The 20,436-nt window shown below is 38.9% G+C and overlaps 1 protein-coding gene across 2 annotated transcripts in view; it reads left to right on the top strand.

Annotated features, from left to right (window-relative positions):
- The first annotated feature begins 399 nt into the window (after positions 1-399).
- The window catches only part of LOC121912675 (VPS10 domain-containing receptor SorCS1), a 177,088-nt gene continuing 157,051 nt past the window's right edge, over positions 400-20,436 (top strand). For both annotated transcript variants that reach the window (XM_042434986.1, XM_042434976.1), the window contains exon 1: positions 400-1,491. In XM_042434986.1, the coding sequence (XP_042290920.1) occupies positions 775-1,491 (717 nt within the window). In that variant the 5' untranslated portion in view covers positions 400-774. The remainder of the gene's footprint in view (positions 1,492-20,436) is intronic.

The raw sequence follows: 20,436 nt of genomic DNA on the forward strand, positions 1-20,436 counted from the left end.
CTCCAGCTTGCCCTCAGCTGGTCTGTTGCATATAATAAATGCACAGCCATCATATTATCCTGTAGGATGTGAGACCAGCTGTAAAATGCATGCAGATAGAGACGTGTTGTGTAAAAATCTCATGTTCCTATGAGAGCTGTGGAATTTTTATTGCTGTTCAATAAGTCATAGAATCTGCTATCTCTGACATTGCACTTAATTGAGAACATATTAATATGTTCCAATTACCAGAAGCCCCTGTTGAGACCTTTAACGATTGGATCTAAACAGGTTCATCATAGGTGAAATAAGTCTGTTTCATTTGCAAAATTAAGCGATTTACTTTCCCTGAAGGGAGGTTGGGTGATAAAATCTGCATCAGAAAGGGGGGAAAAAAGCTATGAGGAATAGCTTCTCAGAGGATGTGTCTGTGAGAGGAGAAATAAAAGAGCAGCAGAACAAAATGACTGTGTTACTGACTGCTTTAATTATAGCAGCCCATATGGTGGAAAATAACAAATATGGAGAAAGACAGCGGCAACATTACCCTCCATCTCTCAGTCTGGATCCTCAGCTCCTCCCCCTTGCGTGCGGGGCTTCATTTGATCAAATCCTTCAACTTGGACCACTTAGGCTCAGTGCACTTTTTACAACACTGCATTTGGGCAACGCCACAACTTGCGCAGCAGTTCCTTCTTCCACAGCCGAGCGGCAATTTACACCCCGAAGAGGCAGAGAAAAGAGTGGGGGGAAAAGGACTTCTTGCATCCACAGCATCCTGCTCTGCCGCCAGTAATGGAGAGGGAGGTCATATTTTGCCTAAAGTGGCACAGTGTGCTTTGCTTTTTGCTTTTGATGATGGTCTGTTTATTTCAAGCCGCTAAAGCTGAGATAACTTGCAGGTCATGCCAGCCTGGAAATAAGTGGCGTGCGCAGGAATTACTGCTGAAATTTGACACACATGAATCCGCAACAGGATTAAAAGGAGAAGTTTTTGGACATGAGGACGGGGCAGGGAGATCCGGGGCTGCAGGTGCCGAAACTCCGCGGCTCCGTTGCGCAGCTGGGTCCGCTGAATGCGCTCCAGATCGGGCGGAATACACTGAGCAGAGGCTGGAACGGAATACTGACAACCTGGGCGCAAAAGATGAAATCGGAGGAGAAGGCGAGTTTGCAAAGATGAAAGTTTCTCATGTCAAAATGAGTGGTCAGGACCAGACTAGTGATGATGCAGGTCGTGCCTCTGCCACCCGGTACAGAAGGCGCGCCAGAAGGAACAGTGATGATAGTAAAGTCAGATCCCCCGGTTCAGCTCAGAGTCAAGACCCGGGAGAGAGCATCAGCTCGGCGGCTGGACGCAGAGTGACGCGCTCTGAATTGCGTTGGAGCGGAGAAGAGCGGAGAGCCGCCGGCAAGCAGGAGGAGCTAAAACTTAACAGTTCTACATTCGCCTTGACTGGAGATTCATCTCACAACCAGGCTATGGTGCACTGGTCCGGCCAGAACAGCAGTGTAAGTGATTTATGTCCACTTTAAGCATTAAGGCCATATGCGCGAATCCACAGTGGAGGGACATGTGCGCTTGAATTAGCCGTCAGGTGGACGCACAGTCCGCCAGAGAAAGGAGCCAAAGCTCTGTCTGACGAGCCGCTTAAGATGAATGAATGTGTGTGTGTGTGTGTGTGTGTGTGTGTGTGAGAGAGAGAGAGAGAGAGAGAGAGTCCAAATAAGAGGTACAAGAAGCTCACAAACTCCCACCTCTTTAATTTAATTGCCATCTTCAAGTTATCAGCTGAAACTGCAGCTTGTCAGCTGTCTTTAATGAAACATTTCTCACATCTGTTTACAGTAAAGCACATAGTTAATACTTCACTAAAATCTGAGTGTATTTTAGTACAGAAAACCAATGTCTATGGTGTTATTCAATAATATCAACTGAGATTAGAGAAAGTACAATACGTTGTCGACATATTAAAGTTAGGCCTATGCAACAATGGTCTGGTTTTATGAGTTAGTTATAAGGGGGGGGGGGGGGGTGGATCATGAGCTGCCTCAGTTTGAGAGCAGCTGAATTGATGTGGGGATAAAGCTGTTCATGTTGAGCATGGTGCATCTCTGACCAGAGGGCAGGATTTTCAAGTAGCGCTGTAGGTTGTGAGAGAGGTTAAGCAATTTCAGCCGTGTCCTTCCTTTTCTGAAGCCAGCTTTCCTGAGCCACAGGCCTCAAGCGCCTGCAAAGTTTTGAGCTGAGAGAGGCCGCTTTTCTCAGCCTCTGTGCTTGTTGAGTTCAGATATTTTTATGTCATAGCAGGAATGAGACAGTCAAGGTTTTGTCAGTGAAGTTGTTCCCCATGAGGGAGGGAGGATATTTTCATGTTCCCCAGCCTCTGCAGCAGATAATAAGTTGCTCAATCATTTGCTCTGTATGTTGTGCTCAATATGAAGGTTGAGCACATTTCCAAATCAGATGACCAGCAGCAGCCGCACCAGGACTGGGTGTTGAACCTAAATACAATCTTAGGTATCGACTTGTCTGTAGCACCAAGTATTTAGCACTGTCATGGACAAAAAGCTGACATCGAATGTCAGATTTCATCAACATTTCAGATTTGATGTTTGGGAACATTGATTTCATTTGAAAATTAAAAAAAAAAAAAAAGTTTTGTAGGAAAATCAGGTTCATATTTCCCAGAAATGAAATGTGTTGCAGAAGGCACTGTAGGATGCAATCAAGATCATTTTATTATAAATTAAACTACTGATTTTTTTTATTCATCAATTAATCACTTAGTCTATTAAATGTCAAAAACAATGAACAAATGCTTATCACAATTTCTCAGAGCCCAAGGTGATATTTTAATGTAGCATTTTTTTGTCCATCCAAGAGTCTAAAATCCAAAGATATTCAGTTTACAATGATGTAAAACAGAAAAGTCACCAATCCCTATTGGAGTACGTTTGGCATTTGTGCTTGAAAAATGACTAATTGATAAATCAGATTGTTTCAATTATAAATTGTTGTTCAGGTATCAACTGATACCGGAACTCAGCTCAGTATTAGTACACTAGTGTTGATAATTTTCAAATGATGTAGCCCTAAGCTGCACATGCATGGCCAAGGTTTTCTTTTAATGATTATCCACAGCACAATGTCAGCATTACCTACTTATGTGGGTGTTTTCACATTAGTGACGGGTGCTGCTTTTGTTCAGGTAAAAGATTAAATCAAACATGTTCTTCATATGAAGTCGGCTCTTACAGGCACATGTGCAACGTGGGGTCACGCTCCTGGAATTTATTATAATTGTGCCAACAAAAACCCAACATGAGAAAAAAGGAGTAAAGTCGGTATTAGAATCCAACCAATGATGTCTAAAAATGTCATATGCCCGCTTACTCAAAAAAACGTCCACTCAGTTTTGCAGAAATCTCTATGTGACTCCCTATGTCTCTGTGGAGTGTGTGCATATCTACCTATACACTGTGGCTGGCAGTGCCTATGGAAGTGTCATCCATAGTGCAACACATTTTATCACTTGTTTTACCAGCTGCCTTTTTATGCAGCATTTTTGTTCCTTATTTATGGACAACAAATTCTGGATGTAAAAGCAGAAAAAAAGCAGATGCTAATGCTTTGTCTTGTGCTGAATCTGAGCATGAATCAGAATACAAACAGGCTTTATGTTGTATCCCAAGTGATAATCTAAGCCTAAATGCATTTTTAGATTACTGCTTTAAACTTTAATTAACATGGGAAGAAGGAAAGTCTTTAGGCAGCTTAAGCAAAAAAAAAAAGCACTGGAGCACAGTTCAAATGTATTCATTTGCTGCAAGGACTGATATCTCAACATGACTGCTTCTCTTTCAGAGTTTAAATATAATTAGCATGGACTGAGAATCGAAGGCAATACAACATAATAATCTTTTTTTTTTTACTCAAAATCTGCAGTCCTGTAAAAAAAAAAAAAGTGCAAGTGTTTGTCCTCAAACTTCCATTCTTCCGTGAGTCGATGTCCCGACTGTTCCACAACTGCACAGCTCGGTGTTACACCCACACCACTTAGCCCTGTCTGTAACAAAACCAATTACAGTCAAACACGTATCACCAGCTCCCATGCCCTCCACTCGCTTCTGACTGAAATTCCATCCGATGCCTCAGGTGTTTCAGTGGGCTTGACAAACTACTGTAGCTCATGACAAAAAGTGACCTTACACCAGAGGCAAGAGGGGAAAAAGTCCTGAAAATATCAGAAACGCTTAAGAGGATTTTCTCCATTTTTCGTTGTTCTTTTTGCTTTTCTGCTTCTGCCAATTTGTGTTTACCCTTAAAACGAAGCAGTCATCACTATTTTGTTTGATTTTGTGATGTGAATAGATGCTACTTGTGTAACTATGAAAAATTTGCCCCTATTCTTTCAGTTGGTGCGAACGACTTACTCAAGACATGCAAGAATAGAGGGTCCCACATTAAATATGTAGAGTTGTTGCTATAAGCAGGAACAGACATCTTCGGTCTTTACAGTCGGAGCCGCTGTATAAATAAACAGATGAGTCAACAGCATGCCACGGAGCTAAAGTGAAAGGGATATAGATAAGGTCTCCACTGCTCTTAATATTTAACCTGTAAGGCATTTACATAGCTTGTCTTTTAACCATCCCACATTACTGGAAGCCTGGATGTCAGATTGGATTAACTTAGATTGAAATATGAGCAGCACTGTAAAAAAAATAAATAAAAAAAAAGTGTGTTGTGTTTACATGCTGTTCCTTTTAGCCATGAAGGTTCTGAGTTCACTTTGGGCAAGACCACAAACTGAGCATGACCCAAGTTTTTAAAAACTGACTTACCTGTGAAGAAAATGTGACCCTTGGTTACACTTTATTTTATTTATTTATTTATTTATTTATTTTTTTTTACCAAACTGTATTGTTAAATGTATTCCAGGATTTCCTTTGTCTCTGCCTGCATCAGTTAGTGATTTCCCTACATTTTCCAGAAAGACATTTGACAGCTCTCAGAGAACTGGAGTGAACATTTTGCGTTCAGCTGTGTAGGTGGACAGCATCTTATTCAAAACCAGGACTGTCAAATGGTAGATTTTTAAATCGCTTTAATATTTATCCAGAAATATCTGTCGCTTAAGTCACTGTAATAGTTATCCAACAATATCCATCGTTAATTTCAAGTAACTGAATATTTTATGACATTAAACTCAAAAACATACACTCTCACTGTGCTTTACACTACCAACATTTATTTATAACTGCAAGGAACACTGCAAACTAAAGAGAACGTCAATAGAATCAAAATAATAAAAATAAAAAAGACTTAATTGCACAAAAACAAGTTACTATGTATTGTCTGCTATTTTCATTATGTGCCTAAAAAAGTTGCTTTAAATACACATGAACCAACTTGAATAACTGTAATACTTGACATTTCATATAGAGGCTTTACTGTGCAAAAAAAATTGCAAATATGTAACATTATTTTGTTGTTTCATGGCATTACATTACTTTCTGGGTAGGTTAGCAAAATGAGCTTTTCTGCTAATCTAGCTATCTATGTAATGTGTGAGGGACTTTCTTTTCCTGAGCCTCCAAGGCAGTACTTCCTCTCTGGATCTCCAACAAGTTCATTACCTGGTAAAAGAAAAATACAGCTGCCCTAAAATTAAACCCAAATTGTGATAAACTGTAGTTTTCCTTAAACCGCATCATGTACTAAAAGGAGTCTAGCATGATTAAAAGGAATTTAAGATTATTATAGCTTCATTTCTTTAAAGCCACTATGTGTAGAAATCTATGTGATATAATTTCTCAGTTTATTTTGATGCCATAAGTGTAGATAAAATTAAAAATTCTGCTAAAATTTGGTGCAGTGGATATATTGTTTTCAGACCTTTATTCTCAGTGTTATTATTGTGTAATGCTGTCTGCCACAATGTCTTTTTTGACAGTACCAACAAAGTCAGACATTTTTAAAAAAATTCTACACATGGTGGCTTTAAATTAAACCAATGCTTTTGCCAGACAGCAACTGTAAGCAAATCAAATCCCTAACTCATCATGTGTCAAGATTTTGATTAGTAATGCAAAGTCTATTTCTAATCATTGAACATTCAAAATGCAACGTTTTCATTTTTTCATCTGACCTTGATGGTGTCACCACACCACAACATTCCTAATTACAATCATGGAAACAGACAGAGAAAGAAAACTGATCAAACAAAAAGGTGCTGACTTCTTAGAACTGGCAGAGCAGCGTTGAGATTCTGAGAAAAAAGGTTACAGGAAAGCAGTCTCAACGTGGGGCCTGTGGCATATTGCTCAGATGGATGAAAAACATGCACCGGGACAGCATTATTTACATTATGAAATGTCAGGCATTAAGTACTTTGGTCTGTCACTCACATGGATTCAGGCTGACATATTGTCTATCAGCCTAAGAAGTTTACTCTTGAGCTTTGATAGCTTCCAGAGACGTAGGACATGTCCTATTGGAATTCGTCCAGTAAAAGCAAACAGAAGCAGATAAATTATAAAAATGGAACCCTACTGAGACAACAAGTGTGCCTCAGTTTTTCTTGCACAGACACACGAGTAATATATCAAAAGATTTTGTCACCAATTAATGAGGAGCTGATCACATGATGCTCTTTGAAGCGTTGTGAAAAACTCACTCACATATGCTGTCTCAGTTGACAGTCTCACATTACCTCTCTAGCTATTGAGGGAATTTATTTATGCTTGTGTATGCGTTCTCATAACCATGGCAACCCCTAATTTACCATCAACCCCCCGATTTGTTTCACCAAAGTCACATTTCTGCTGTGCGGTGGTATTCTCTCTACACCATCAAGCCTTCATAATTTGCTCAGTGTTAGAAATTTGAGGGCTGTCAACGCCACATGGAGTTGTAGGACGAGCAGTAAATTGAACACATTTACAACCTGCTCATCCAAGATGGCAGAAATCAAACATGCAATTTAGAACAGACATATGTTAAACTGACAAGGAGTTGTGCAGCATGGGAAAGTAGTTAGGATGGAGGACAGTACAACTCAATCTTTGATATGCAGTGCAGTATTATCTGATAGCTTGTGGAGTTTGTAAAATGTTTGACACTAAGTATAAAAACAGTTCATGTTGAAAAAAAGCCAGTGAATTGGACAATTACATTATTTTTCCATCTGATTTTTTTAAACCACATGAATAGAGATGCAATGGCACGCAATGCATTATATATATTTTTTTTTTTTTGACCAAACTAACTCTAGTCAATATTAGCTAAAACTTGTCCGCAACTCATAAAACTGCCAATCAAACAGAAATTGCAAATACATTCCATTTTTATTCAGTTTTCTAAATAGATATTTGGTTGGCGTTCTCTCTGACCAACATTGTCAGTGAAGGTAAGGCAGCATTTTGTGTATGTTAATTATTGAAACTGATGAATTTCACAGCTGTAAATACAACTCTTCTACAGAAATAAACAGGAATCTGATAAGTTTAAAGAGTAACTGAACTGTAAATTTCTTTGGCATTGAGTTTCTATTGGTTGTTGAGAGGACACACCAATCGTAGTTAAGGCCTGTCACTTTCAGTTAAAGGGAAAAAGAAACCTAGCAATATACACACATATATATATATATGGATTTCAAAAATGCGATTTGTTGTGTTAACACCATGTAGATTGTGTTTTGCTTTTATTTTAAATATACATAATTATAGAAACTCATTTCTACAACTACTACCTCCTGAGCTCTTTCTTATTGCCTTTACTCTAAACCTCATACCATATTCTGAATGTGGTGACAAAATAAAGGAAATCCATTTGATGATGGCCAGACATTGAGTTCTCTTTAGAAATATTCCTTAATCACAACTGAGCAGCTTTCCTGAGACACCTGCTCATCTGTATGTGTTCATTTCTAACAGCACAGCCAATCATTTCTTCTTGAGGACTCTTCTTCTTCTGTTGAGGGGATGTAACATCGCTCTAAGTAGATTTAGTTACGTTTGATACATGTATGCATGTTCTACCGATATGCCAGTTCTCCATCTTGTGTGCTTTATTCTCTAAAATCTGTGTCCATGTTTCTTTCTGCCACTTCCCCTCTCTCTCTCCCTCCACCTTGCTCACATGCACCTTGAGTCTTGACCACACTTATCCGGTGTAATGCTACAATCACAATGTGAGCTTCCAAATCAGGTTGTGAACATCCAATTGCAACGCGAGCAGAAGCTAATCTGTGTGCTTTCAGACCTGTTACTTAGCACATCCTGCTGAGATGGGAGAGTAAAAAAAAAAAGACAAAAAACACACATTGAAATAACAAACATACCAACAAACCGAAGCCAATGTGTGGGCTAAGCGATCCTTCGGGTACGTGCCTGCAAGTGATCAGGCAGGCGGACGCGTTCACGCTCCACTGAGCAGCATTTACTTGCCATCAGGCTGCATATGAACATGAACAAACTAGTTTCCCAGTCCCTCTCTCTTCATAGAAGCAAAAATCCCACATGAAACACTCACAAATAAGTAATTATTTCCTTTAGTCTGAAGTTTATAAGCTGTAAAAGTACTGTCTCTGGAGTCGTGCGAGTCTTCCTGTAGACAAGCACTTGACAAAAAAACAAAAAAAACCCCAAAAAAAAACAAAACACTTTGTGGGTAATATGTCGGGGCACTCTCAGCCAAGCCTGTGAGGCCTCAGGAATGCACACTTTATTTCAGTAAGTGCCCTCAGGTGCTTCTGAGTGTATCACTCCCATTGCTCCCGCCTTTCTGTTTCTCCCTCTCTTCCTCTTAAGTTTTTTCAATCATGCAACATGGTTTTCCGCTTGTGTTTTTTTTCACAGCCCACTCAATTTGTGGCCCCTTCAGTTTACAGTAAGCAGGGAGAATTTGACATGTAGCGTGGACTATAGAGGACCTCATGAAGGAGGCTAGTGGTTTATGGGTTCCCTTGTTCTTCAGTTTCCTTTTTTATACATGGTGTACCTCCATTATGCAGTAATAGGTAATATTTTTTGTCTTACTCATGGCATTAATCATTTTGCTGAAGGGGTGGGGGAACAATAGAATGTTATCAAATCGAAATCCAGTAGCAAATACACTTATCAAATCAGGATTGTCTCAAAACATTGTTGAATCTATTTAAGTTTAGCTTTTTAATAACAAATGTTCTGAATAATTAAAACCCAAAAGAGTCAATGGATATCTGTAATCACATTTTGTTGGCTGAGAAGGCAGAACCACTGCAGTTTTGATTGGTTTCCACAGCATGCACCTGTACCACCTGTAAATGAGATAAACATCATAAGATATGACATGTTGATTGTCTGACAAATTGAAATCACAGGTGCAGCCTTCTTACTACCTTATTTTATTTGAGCTCCAAACACTGGATGCCCCAGTTCTGAACTATTAAGTTAATGAAGTTGATCTAATAATATGATACGTATGAAAGTTGAACCAGGAGATCCTGTCTAAAGAAACAAGAGGTAATGTGCTAGGTTGTCAGCTCAACTGCTTCGCTTGAGAGGACTTACCATTCTGTAGTTCAAGTGCAGTCCACTCGTGTGTAGAGTTAGGGCCTCTACACACAATCAGTAGTGGAAGAGAAACGTCTTTAAAGAGTTAAAACAGGTATAAGAGCGTTCCTCGCCACTGTGGATGTGCAGGAACGTGGGTTCATTTACAGCTTCGCTAGCTTGTTGTGCTACATATCAAAACCTCTTGACTTTGTACTGAAGTTCTTTGATAAATTTATAATGTAGCACAAAATCAAGAGGTTGTGATATGTAGCACAACAAGCTAGTGAAGCTGTAAACAGAACCACTTTCCCACTCATGCATAGTGGTGGAGTTACTATCTTATCACTGTTTTTACTCTTTGGAGCTGCTTCTATACAAGCTATGGTAACCACTGTCTTCAGGAATGATGGAACATGTCACCCAGTGCAGCGGTGTGACTCATTGACGTGTTTTTAATAGTTTTTGGACAACAACAGAGGTCTACAGCACAGTGGAATAAGACATATCAGGCTTTGGATACACACAGAATACTCGTAAAGCTTCATTTATACTCTCAAGCGGATGCTACCCACAGACGGGCAGTTGCTCTGTTTATACTACCTTCTGGGATCCACTTGAAGGACGCATTCCACACATGCACAGCAGATCTCCTTCTACAAGAAGATAGTGTTGTGACTGGGCAGACTGGTGTGGACAGGTCCACATGGACACAACAAATTGCAGGTATGCCTATGTCCACACAGAGCCTACGCATACACCCTCTGATGATGAAATTTGCGTCACACAGACCCTTGTGGACTCGCGAACGTGGAAATTATAATTTCAGTTTAAGTAGGATGAGTTCATTGTTGCTTCGGCTCTGCACATGAGATTTGTTGACAAAAAGAAAAAATAGAAAATCACCAGCCAAATCCTTTAAATAAGTAATATGAATTAGCTAAAGCTGCTATAATGTGCTCATGTCAATGTCATTTCAACCCGACAAAAGCCATTGTTAGCGAGAAACCTGCTACTTGAATGTTTTCTATATTGTACTTGGCCACTAAAAAAGAGCAAAGAAGGATAAAATGATTTGATAAAAGATTTTTTTTTAACACATCTGGGTATTTAACAAAATGGAACCCAACCTTAAACTTGAGCATATACACTGCATATGGCTGTGTGTGCATCTGTGTATACGTTAGCTACAGTATATGTACTATATACCGCAGTGCCATTATCTCTTCCCAAACATCAGTACACTGTATTTTCTGCAGTGGCCTGTGACATTACTGCAGCTGCCCCACTGCCCTGTCATGTGATTGACACTTTGATGTGAATGATGGTGATTGAGGTGATGGGTGTATGGGAGCGCAGCATGCTGCACACTATTAGGAAAGTACTGAAGCGCGGCACAGAGGCTGAGCTGCAAGGTGCACGTTCACAGATCAGATTTCGTTTGGACATTGGTGACAGTTAGGTGAGCAAACGTAATTTATACACAACCCAGAGTGTATTAAGCAAGAGCAAAGAGTTAAATTTACTTTTGAAAATGTGAGAAAGTCAGATTTGCAGGATTGAGTTCATGGAAATATACCTGATAGCCTCTGACTTCAGATTTTCAGTCTGAGGCAAATGGATTCAATTGCTGGTCATGGTGTTTATATGTTATCTGCTTCCTGTGAAACCTCTTCCTCCTTGTAGCAATTCAGATTGACAAGGATGATTCTCGCAGCTATTGCAAGGCAGTCAGAGGTCTTCTTTCAGGAGGCAGAGAGTCCCATCTCACCCGTTGATCAGGTTCAGAATTGCATGGGACATTTCTGTGCCACAAATTGAATCTCTGGCAATCTGTAAACTGCAGGAATGTGTCTGAAAGTGAAGATCAAAAAGGGCTTTTTCAAGAGCCGAGCACGTTGACTGAGAGAAGCAGATGAGATGGCCGGTCAAGTTAATTGACCAAGTGTGGTATAACATGGAGACACAGAAGGGTAGAAATAGGTCTGAAAGACCCTGAATTACACAAAGAAGAACAGGAATTGAATCTCTCTTTTTCCACATGCCGCGTGTTGTTTTTGATTAGCAGCTGCGTTTTTTCCTTTCCTTGTCTGCGTATGTCACAAAATAAGACTCAATAAGACCTTGTGTTGCCCACTCATGCTCTTGAAATTGACATGGTGCATACTGAATACTTTGCGCTCAAAGTGAAAACAACAGAGCCTTTTCCTTTTTCTTTGCATTTACAACAGCCCACACACTTCCTGGCTCTGCATGTGCAGATGACCCAACATAGCAGTGCACAAATCTTTTAATGAATCCCTATTCATTATGATCAATGCATTTCCCTGCTTCCTTTTACAAATGCGATTGCTTGAAAAAGTACAATGCAAGTAATGTTTGGTAGGACTTCTGCTGAAATGTGTTGTTAAGATGTTTTTTCCTGTTATCTTGCTGGGTGACGAAGCTCACACAGTGTTTATTTTCCTTGTAAGCTGCCAAGGTTCTTAAGGGCTGGTCTAGGGCATCCATTGTGGGTGCATGAGTGTGTATGTATATGTGTGTGTATGCTCTAGCAACAGCTACAGTACTGCAAAGTAATTTACTAACTCCCATCAGCCAAACAGTAAAACTAAAATGTGGAAATCACCTTTTTTTCTAGTAAAGTCTGCTGTATTGAATATTCATAATCTGCATTCTATTAAGATCATTAGAAAAGTTACAAATAATTGTCTGTTACACAGTCTTTGTGGTCTCTTTTAATTAAGATCTATGAAACATGACTGTAAATTCATCAAATGCATGACATTTAAAATGCTTATTTCAGTGTGTGACTAATAGCTCTGTTTAGTGGAAGTGCATAATGCCACATTAGTGCTGCAAATCAACACAATGAATTTTGATTGGTAATGTGAAAGTCAGAGTACAAAGTACAATCCAAAAAAGATACCTAAAGCTGATCCTGTAATTATGATGTCTGTTGATGGAAAGCTCAGACGGACAGTCTTCATAGGGGGGTTGATCAGTTTTACAGCTTTAATAGATATTCCCTGTTGATTGCAGAGATTCAGCACAGCTGAGTGTCTGAATGCACTTGACTGCTGGAAGAGAATCATCTGACAGCTTTAGTGTTTTACTCGGTGCACCATCTTGCTGGAGGTAAAACGAGCTAAGATAATGATGTCGGATGGAAGGAAAAACCCTATGAACCCTGGGCTATTTTCACTTCCTTTATGTACTGGCTTATGTTTTAGCTAGGCATGCCATATATTGGAGTTTTCAGGATCAGAATGGCAACACCAACCATTGGTATAATACTTGTTCAAGAGCACTTTATGAAAACAACAAGCTGTATGCCAGTTTGAAATTGAAATGTATTGATAGTATAAAAAAAGAAACAAAGAAAAGAAACCTAATTTTCATGAATTTTTGTCACTCTTATTGTTCTGTCTTGTTTCTGTTTTGTCTCCACAGTAACCATCATGCCTTGAGGGGATGAAAGCAGGGTATAAAATTTTGCCATGCTAATTTCTGAGCATGCAGTTTGCTCACAGTGGAGAAATGACAAAATAAAGTATACCGTAATATACGCAATTATCCTTTTTCCTATGATGCATTGCACAAAGGAAATGGAGGAACTATTCACTCCTGCAAAAACCTTATTTGGATGGTGGTAAAATAGATTTGTGAACACAAACAAAAACATGTATTTAATCTTTACTGTCTATTTGTGAAGTTAAATTGGTAGTGATCTTCCAACATACCAATGAGATTTGCATGCAATGGCGTATGTATTATATCATTTAGCAAAAACAGTATACAAAGACAATTAGTATGGAGTACATACCGTACACTGTCTGTATGTAGTATGAAATTCAGACCTGAACTCCCTCTTTTTTTTTAGCCCAAGTTTATTCACATTAGTGAATGTGTTCCACACAGAGTCATGCTGCATTAGCCACCAGCAGTTCCTGTTCGCTCTGTTACCATGGATGTTTAGACAACAATCACCTGGTCAACTAAATCTGATGATTTATGGGTCAGGTGCTAAAGGTCAAAAGCTTGTAATTACAAATGACCCCTTTCTCTTACTCTACAGTTTATAATAGTCACTAGTCTCTGCTTCCTTTGACAACAACTCAACAGCTTTGTGACAGGTTATGGTGGTCTGTATTTGACAATTTAGTAATTTATACATATTTATTTATGAATAAATATAATACATTGTGTGTGAATTATGAATAATTTATGTATAAATATATTTTTTTAAATGTATTTTGCTTAATTCTGCTTATATAAATGAACAGCTGAAAATGTGTTGACTGTTTCTCAAATTAAATTATATCATATTAAATTTGCTTGCTGGAAGTGTCCTCTTCACTCAGTGAAGTATTTGTTGAATAATTTATATTGTGCTGCCACACACGGACCCCAGCTCCTCCATGTCTATTGGTTGAGCTCAATGGGCCTCATGCATGAATGTTTTCTTATTTTTCTCTTATATTTGCTCTTGCACAAAGCAATAAGAGGAAAATAAGAAAATCCTACGTGGGATTCAACAACAACTCTCTTAACTGCCTGAACTTGTTGTAAATTGCTCGCTTCAGCCTGATGAATGTCACCTGTTCATGAGGAGGTGCACATACATAATATGGGATTATTAAAATAATCCATGCCCCTAAAATTATCATATAAGGCTCCATGTTCCGCTCTGTATGATGGCGAGTTTCATTCACAAAAAGTTCGTAAAGAGTAAAAACACAATTTATAGACCTGCTTTCAGGAATCACAAAGACAAACACATAATAAATTCAGGAGTGACGGTAGGAGACCTGAAACAATTAAAAAATATGATTCCAGCCAACATGTCATCAGAGCAGCTCTGCACTGTGACAGAAATAAAGAAGGAATGATTTGACATGAAGTTAAATCTGAAGCAAAGCGCTCCATGATGGGAGGCGGTCATGTGACAGTCACAGAGATATTAGAGGAGAATATTATAGTCTACAGTAAGTGATGTTACACTGTCAGCTGCAACACAACATGATACTGGATGGAGACCTACAGAGAGACACAGAGGCAGCTGTTACAGTCAGAGAAGTTTCCAACAATTACTGAAATGTAGAGTTGTTGCTGCTCCAAAATATGGCCGTAAAAATCATATAATCTAAAAATCCTTTCAGTAAATTGGCTGGACCACTCATAAATTTTGTTCATACCTAACAGAGAAATTTAAGTAACACAAATACCACAAATATTCTTAAATCACTTGCACATGCATTTTAAGAACAAATTTGTTCATACCAGTGCTTCTTGCATGAGGCCCATTGTTTTTTCACTTCTATGTTGTGCTGCCATCCCATCAAACCACTCTAAATATCATTCTGTGATATGTGATGGTAAAAAATAAAGCTGCATCTTCAGCAAGTAATACTTCATGAGGTGTCTTGTTACTCAGATTGTTTAGTTAAGGGTAGCTGAAGAGGATGTAATGAGATTGAACAATAGAGCTAATAGAGTTTGATAATAATATGGATGCATTAATTAGAAATCTGTGGAAAATGACACTGCTTCTATAAACTAAATACATTTTACAAACGAGACAAGCATTTCAATGACAGGTGTGAATATTTTTTAGTATAAAAACTGTGGGCAAATCAGCCTGTCCTACATTCCTGCTGGCTTTTGGCATCAGCTCTGCATGAACAGTCTTCAGCTCTTTTCTGCCATTGGCAATGCCCTGCAAGAGGTGTCCGTGTGTTTTATGAACCAAGAATACTTGCCTAGAAAAAGAAGTCACTTCCTTCTTTTTGGCAGGCCCCATCTGTGTATAGAGTCATCCTTGAAAAGACACACTGGGGACAGATGAAGACATCTGGAGATACAGTACCTGCCACATCTGCTAATGTCTAAATACATTTAACTCAACCCTGTCATTACCAAGTGAATTACCATGTATCCCTTGGATGACGCTTTGATCGGCCCTGCTCCTCGTGTCACAGCTCTTGAAGCCAGCATTCAGCCATCAAAGCCCATTAGACAGCAGCAAAGTAAGGCTGTTGACACTGCAGCTATAGTGGCAGCGCCGGATAAAAAAAATATCCATCTGCTATTAACAACTCAGAAAAACCTGCAGAGACATCTTTGCAAGGTAGTGCATCCAGTAAATTCTCAAATATAATAATGGGAAGCATTTAAATAATGGCCGGGGGTATGATAGGCACAAACAAATATAGTTCAGGTAAAAAGCAGTGAGGAGGGATGAAATTACCCACACAGTGAATGCAGCATAACATTTTCTTTATCACTAATTCTATCACTGCAACAACATGGTGGTGTCATACTCACCACTCCGCTGCTCTGAGTTTCTCTTTTTAACAGAAATACTGTTTTTATTCACTTTTTAATTCCACTCTCTTCAGCTTTTCCGTTCTTTTGATCGATATCAAGCTAACATCAGTAAAAGTCAACACTTCTTTCAGATGTTTCACATTAAAATCCTATTAGGAAAGGATGTCATTACATGCCATTTCAGCCCCTGGAAGGCTTTTAATGTGAAACATCTGTGAAGGAAGGATTTGATTTTATTGACAGTTACTTAACAGCAAACCAAAAGCAAACAAACAGCAAAGTAGAAATGGCCATAGACATGCGACATGCATGTGAAGCATCACTGTTGTACTGATGGAATTAGTGCTGTGGAAATATACATTATGATGAATTTATAAACATAAACAAGAGGTAATGTAGACTTGATAATGATATTAATGTATATACTGGATATATCTACTATTAACAGCTCACAAAACGTGCAGAAAGAATATCACTTCTTTGCAAATTAGTAAATGCTGTAAGACCAGATAAAGGCTGTGGATGAAATAACTTGCACTATATTTCTAATGTACATTTCCACCCCAACTCCATCAGCACAAAAAACAGTCATCATTCTCATCAATCTGCTGCTCTGAGTTTCTTTTTTTAAAAGAAATACTGCCCTCATTCACTTATCAGCTCCAGTCCCTTCTACTTTATTGCTCTGTTGCTCACTGTAAAACTACTGTCAATTAAACTGAATCAAAATTTCTTACAAATGTTTCATATCAAAAGCCCAGTAGGAAAGGAATTTGCCTTTTGAGTTGCTGGAAGGGTTTTAATGTGAAACATGTGTGCAGCAAGTGCTGAGTTACACTGACAGTAGCTTAACACTGGTTTAAAAAAAAAAAAACAGCAAAGTAGAACCAACTACAGTTATTAATCAGAGAATGAAAACGGTATTTCTGTTAAAAAGAGTGGTAGGTGTGACTGTACTGATGGAATTAGTGCTGTGTTCATGTATATGAAAATGCTGAAATGTACAAATCAAACAGGTAAACACAGAGGAAGTGTTGTGTTATTAACAGCAAAATTACAGCAGGAGACCATCAGAAAATGCTGACATGTTTGTTTTATTATACTTTATTAAAGGATGATAAAATATATTATTATTATTATGTAGATTCTAAGTTGGACCCACTGGATTTATAATCGCAGTCATTATCATTTATCTTCCATCTATCAGATGACATGTCCACAACCAAACATTCAATGGCCCTAAAATAAAATTTTGGAAAAAAAAAAAAAAAAAAATCAGGGTTGTCATTTTCATGTAAAGCAGTGGAGTGTAGATGGCAGGATGATAGATTAGAGAAGTATAACTGACTACATTAGGCATATTCGTATTTCATCTCTTCCTGGTGGACACTGGGAATAAAGCGATCAATTTGCATTCATCCACTCAGTGGTGAATGAGTCCAGGGGGCAGCGGGGACTTTATAAATGGGACTATATCATAACAGGAATCCTGTCCAGGGCTGAGATGGAGAGAAAAGAAATCAACCCACTGCAGATTCAAAAAAAAAGGGTGGCCGTTCCGCCTAATTGAGTTCTGTCTCCATGCGTCATACCTTTCATACTTCTTTTTGCTGTCAAGGTAATGCACACACGGTCAAAAAGACACCCAGAGTTCAACTGTGTGAGAAAGGGTGATACTTCATGTGATTATCATTGTGTGAGCGGTTGTAGGCACTTCACATCTTACTCACTGCTTGCCCGGGTGGTGTAATGTGGAGGTGTGTGAAAGTGGGAGGCAGATGAGAGGAGTAGTTTGGTGAATTCAGGACACTGCCTGTAATATTATGAGAATCTAAAGGAATTGCTTTGGCATAAACACAAATAACAAATCATTTATGACTACATAGATCTGCTAAATTTGAGCAAACGGCAACCATCAGTGGTGTTTTGAGGTGATTCAGTAGTTTAATCATCATAAGATTAGGTGTTACTACAGAAAAATAAAGTCAACACTTACCTAAGCATTCCCTGACTCAAACAGAACCTTGTCTTATCTGTGTTACACATACTGTGATAATTTTCTCTGGCATTTTGTCTGATTGTATCAGCTCATAGGAAGTGCTGAAATCATTTTGCAATACAAAAACAATTATTTATTCTTATCAGTGTATTTTCAGTTCAAAGCCTTTTCTGTTGGATGTGTGAATAGGAGCATTAGCCCCCTGTAAACACACAAACCCTTTAAAGGATGTCTGCTGATATTCTGTAATTATCTTAATGTCAATAAATCCCATGAAAAGACCAAAACCAACAATGAAGTGATCCTACTGACAAGTAAACTGTCAAGTTGACTCTGTATCTGAAGCCTGATATATCTTATTCTTCTGTGCCATAGAACCACATTGTTGTCCAAAAATGAACCCATCAATGAGCCACACTGTACACACACACACACACACACACACACACACACACACACACACACACACACACACACACACACACTGTAGTTTATTTTGAGTCAATCCCACATACACCATCCTACTGCTGTAAATACTCCCAAATGCAACATATACACAGTTTAAAATCATCCCCAACAAATGCACTGTTTACTCCTGTTCAAATAATATTTGTGAAAATCTACAGTGCCCAGCTGTTTAAGGAGGTTTTTTTTTTAGCCTTTTTTCAATATAAAATTGTGTAGTCATTACCTGTTTTTATAGTTTTACATCTTTAGCAGGAACCAGTGGGCTTCAGTGCCACAGATGGGGCAGGGAAGTAGGAAAATAATGAGATGGCAAACACACACACACACCAATAAAATACAGAATATCGCCAACCTTATACTTAAAGTCCTCTAAAAAAAAAGCAGTTGACAGACAAGTACAGAAGCTTCATTGACCTGCATTTCCTGACCTATGGCCCATCACTGCCAAAATTCATACATTTTTATTTGAGGATTAATCCATTTATGCTTAATCTCTGAAAAGCTTCCCCTTTTTCAGTTACATGGATGAGTGTGAGATGCATATGAAGCTCCAACAGAGTTACCCTTTGAACTTCCTTTGCTCCATTTGGTAACCTTCCAGCCAGAGGGCCTCCATGCTGAGTGGGCCCATCCAAATCAAAGTGGTATCTTTCCATATCTGGCAAACTGCCAATGCATGTCTTGCCAGCTTTGCCAGGTGCCCGTGGCCCTGGCGTAGGGGCCAGAGTCAGGTAGGACTCCTCAGGCCAGATGGCCCTTCCATGGGGCTACATCACTCAGCCCTCCCCCTGAGCCCTTCTGGAGACCACAGGGCATGAAAATGAAGAAATCCTAAAAAGGCAAAAAATGTATGACTATCACCAGCATGAGATTAAAAAAACATGAATACATACTGTAGCTGTAGCAGTTGCAGATGTACTGCATATCCCTGACATTAGATATATTGCTCAGTGGAAATGTTTGGGCTTAAATCAATACAAGATGAATGAAAGTTCTCTGAACATAGATCCTTCTCAAAGCATATTATGGTTCGGCCAGGTTTGAAATGGAATGACAGCAATTCTTCACACAGTATGGTCTATCATGACAGATTTAAATTCCAAGTCCATCAATGCACTCTACCAGGCCATTGGCCATGTAGCCTTTTTCAACACTTCTCCTGTGCTTGATTGCTGTAAATCTAGAAAAGGAACAATCAATGGTCAAATGACAGACTGCATTGCAGCATAGCATGCTGAGAAAAGTTGGGGCTTAAAGCGAACTGGCCACTCTCTCCACACAATGAACACTTCCCCTGCAGGCCCATACAAGGTCAAGGTTACTGGCAGAAGAAACTGTACAAGCATATCTATTCACTTCATATCTGTAAAAAGCTGCTCACTCTGTGGCTCATATGAAACATCCCCGGGGCTGAGCACAGCCGAGCTGTTGATACAACATTATCTGTCTGTGGATGGAGATTGTGAGTCCTGATTGGAAGTTAGATGGTTTTAATACAAATTTAAAGATTTTTGAAGGTGGTAAAGAATATTAAAAGTCCCAAATGAATTAGCTGAATTCAAATGCTAGTACTAAGTATAAAAAAATATTCAGTTTTTTGCTTTTTTTCTATCTGTTAATAAAGTCGGAAGGTTTCTTCTATTTTTTGATGTTAAGTTTCAGTCTCAGTTGGTTAGCTTCTCACCAGATCAACAATAGCTTTCAACAATCAACATTATTCTGGTGCAACAAAAGTCAACCCTTAAAAATAAGCCACTACCCACAACATGGCACCTCTCACATTTTCTCAGTGGTGGAGAAAAGACAGGAACAGTATTTGCTTTGTGTTGGGGTACTTCCTTACATCTCCCTCTCTCCCGCCCTCCACTGCTTCTTTTTCCATCTCACTCTCTGCTGTCAGATGTTGACTGAATCAGGTTAGAGATGGGAGGTGCAGAAACAGAAGCATTGCTGATGAAAATGACAATGCATCTACCCTGTTTGGATATTGGGATGCACAAACTTGCTCCCTTCCCCAGGAAAACATGAGCTTATGTAACCTGTAAAAAAAAAAAAAAAAAAAGGACCTGGAAATGTCTGCTGCAGGTGTGCAGAAGTAATTGGAAAGGGACACAGATTTA

This window comes from Thunnus maccoyii, chromosome 2 (assembly GCF_910596095.1).
Source record: "Thunnus maccoyii chromosome 2, fThuMac1.1, whole genome shotgun sequence".
Lineage (NCBI taxonomy): Eukaryota > Metazoa > Chordata > Actinopteri > Scombriformes > Scombridae > Thunnus > Thunnus maccoyii.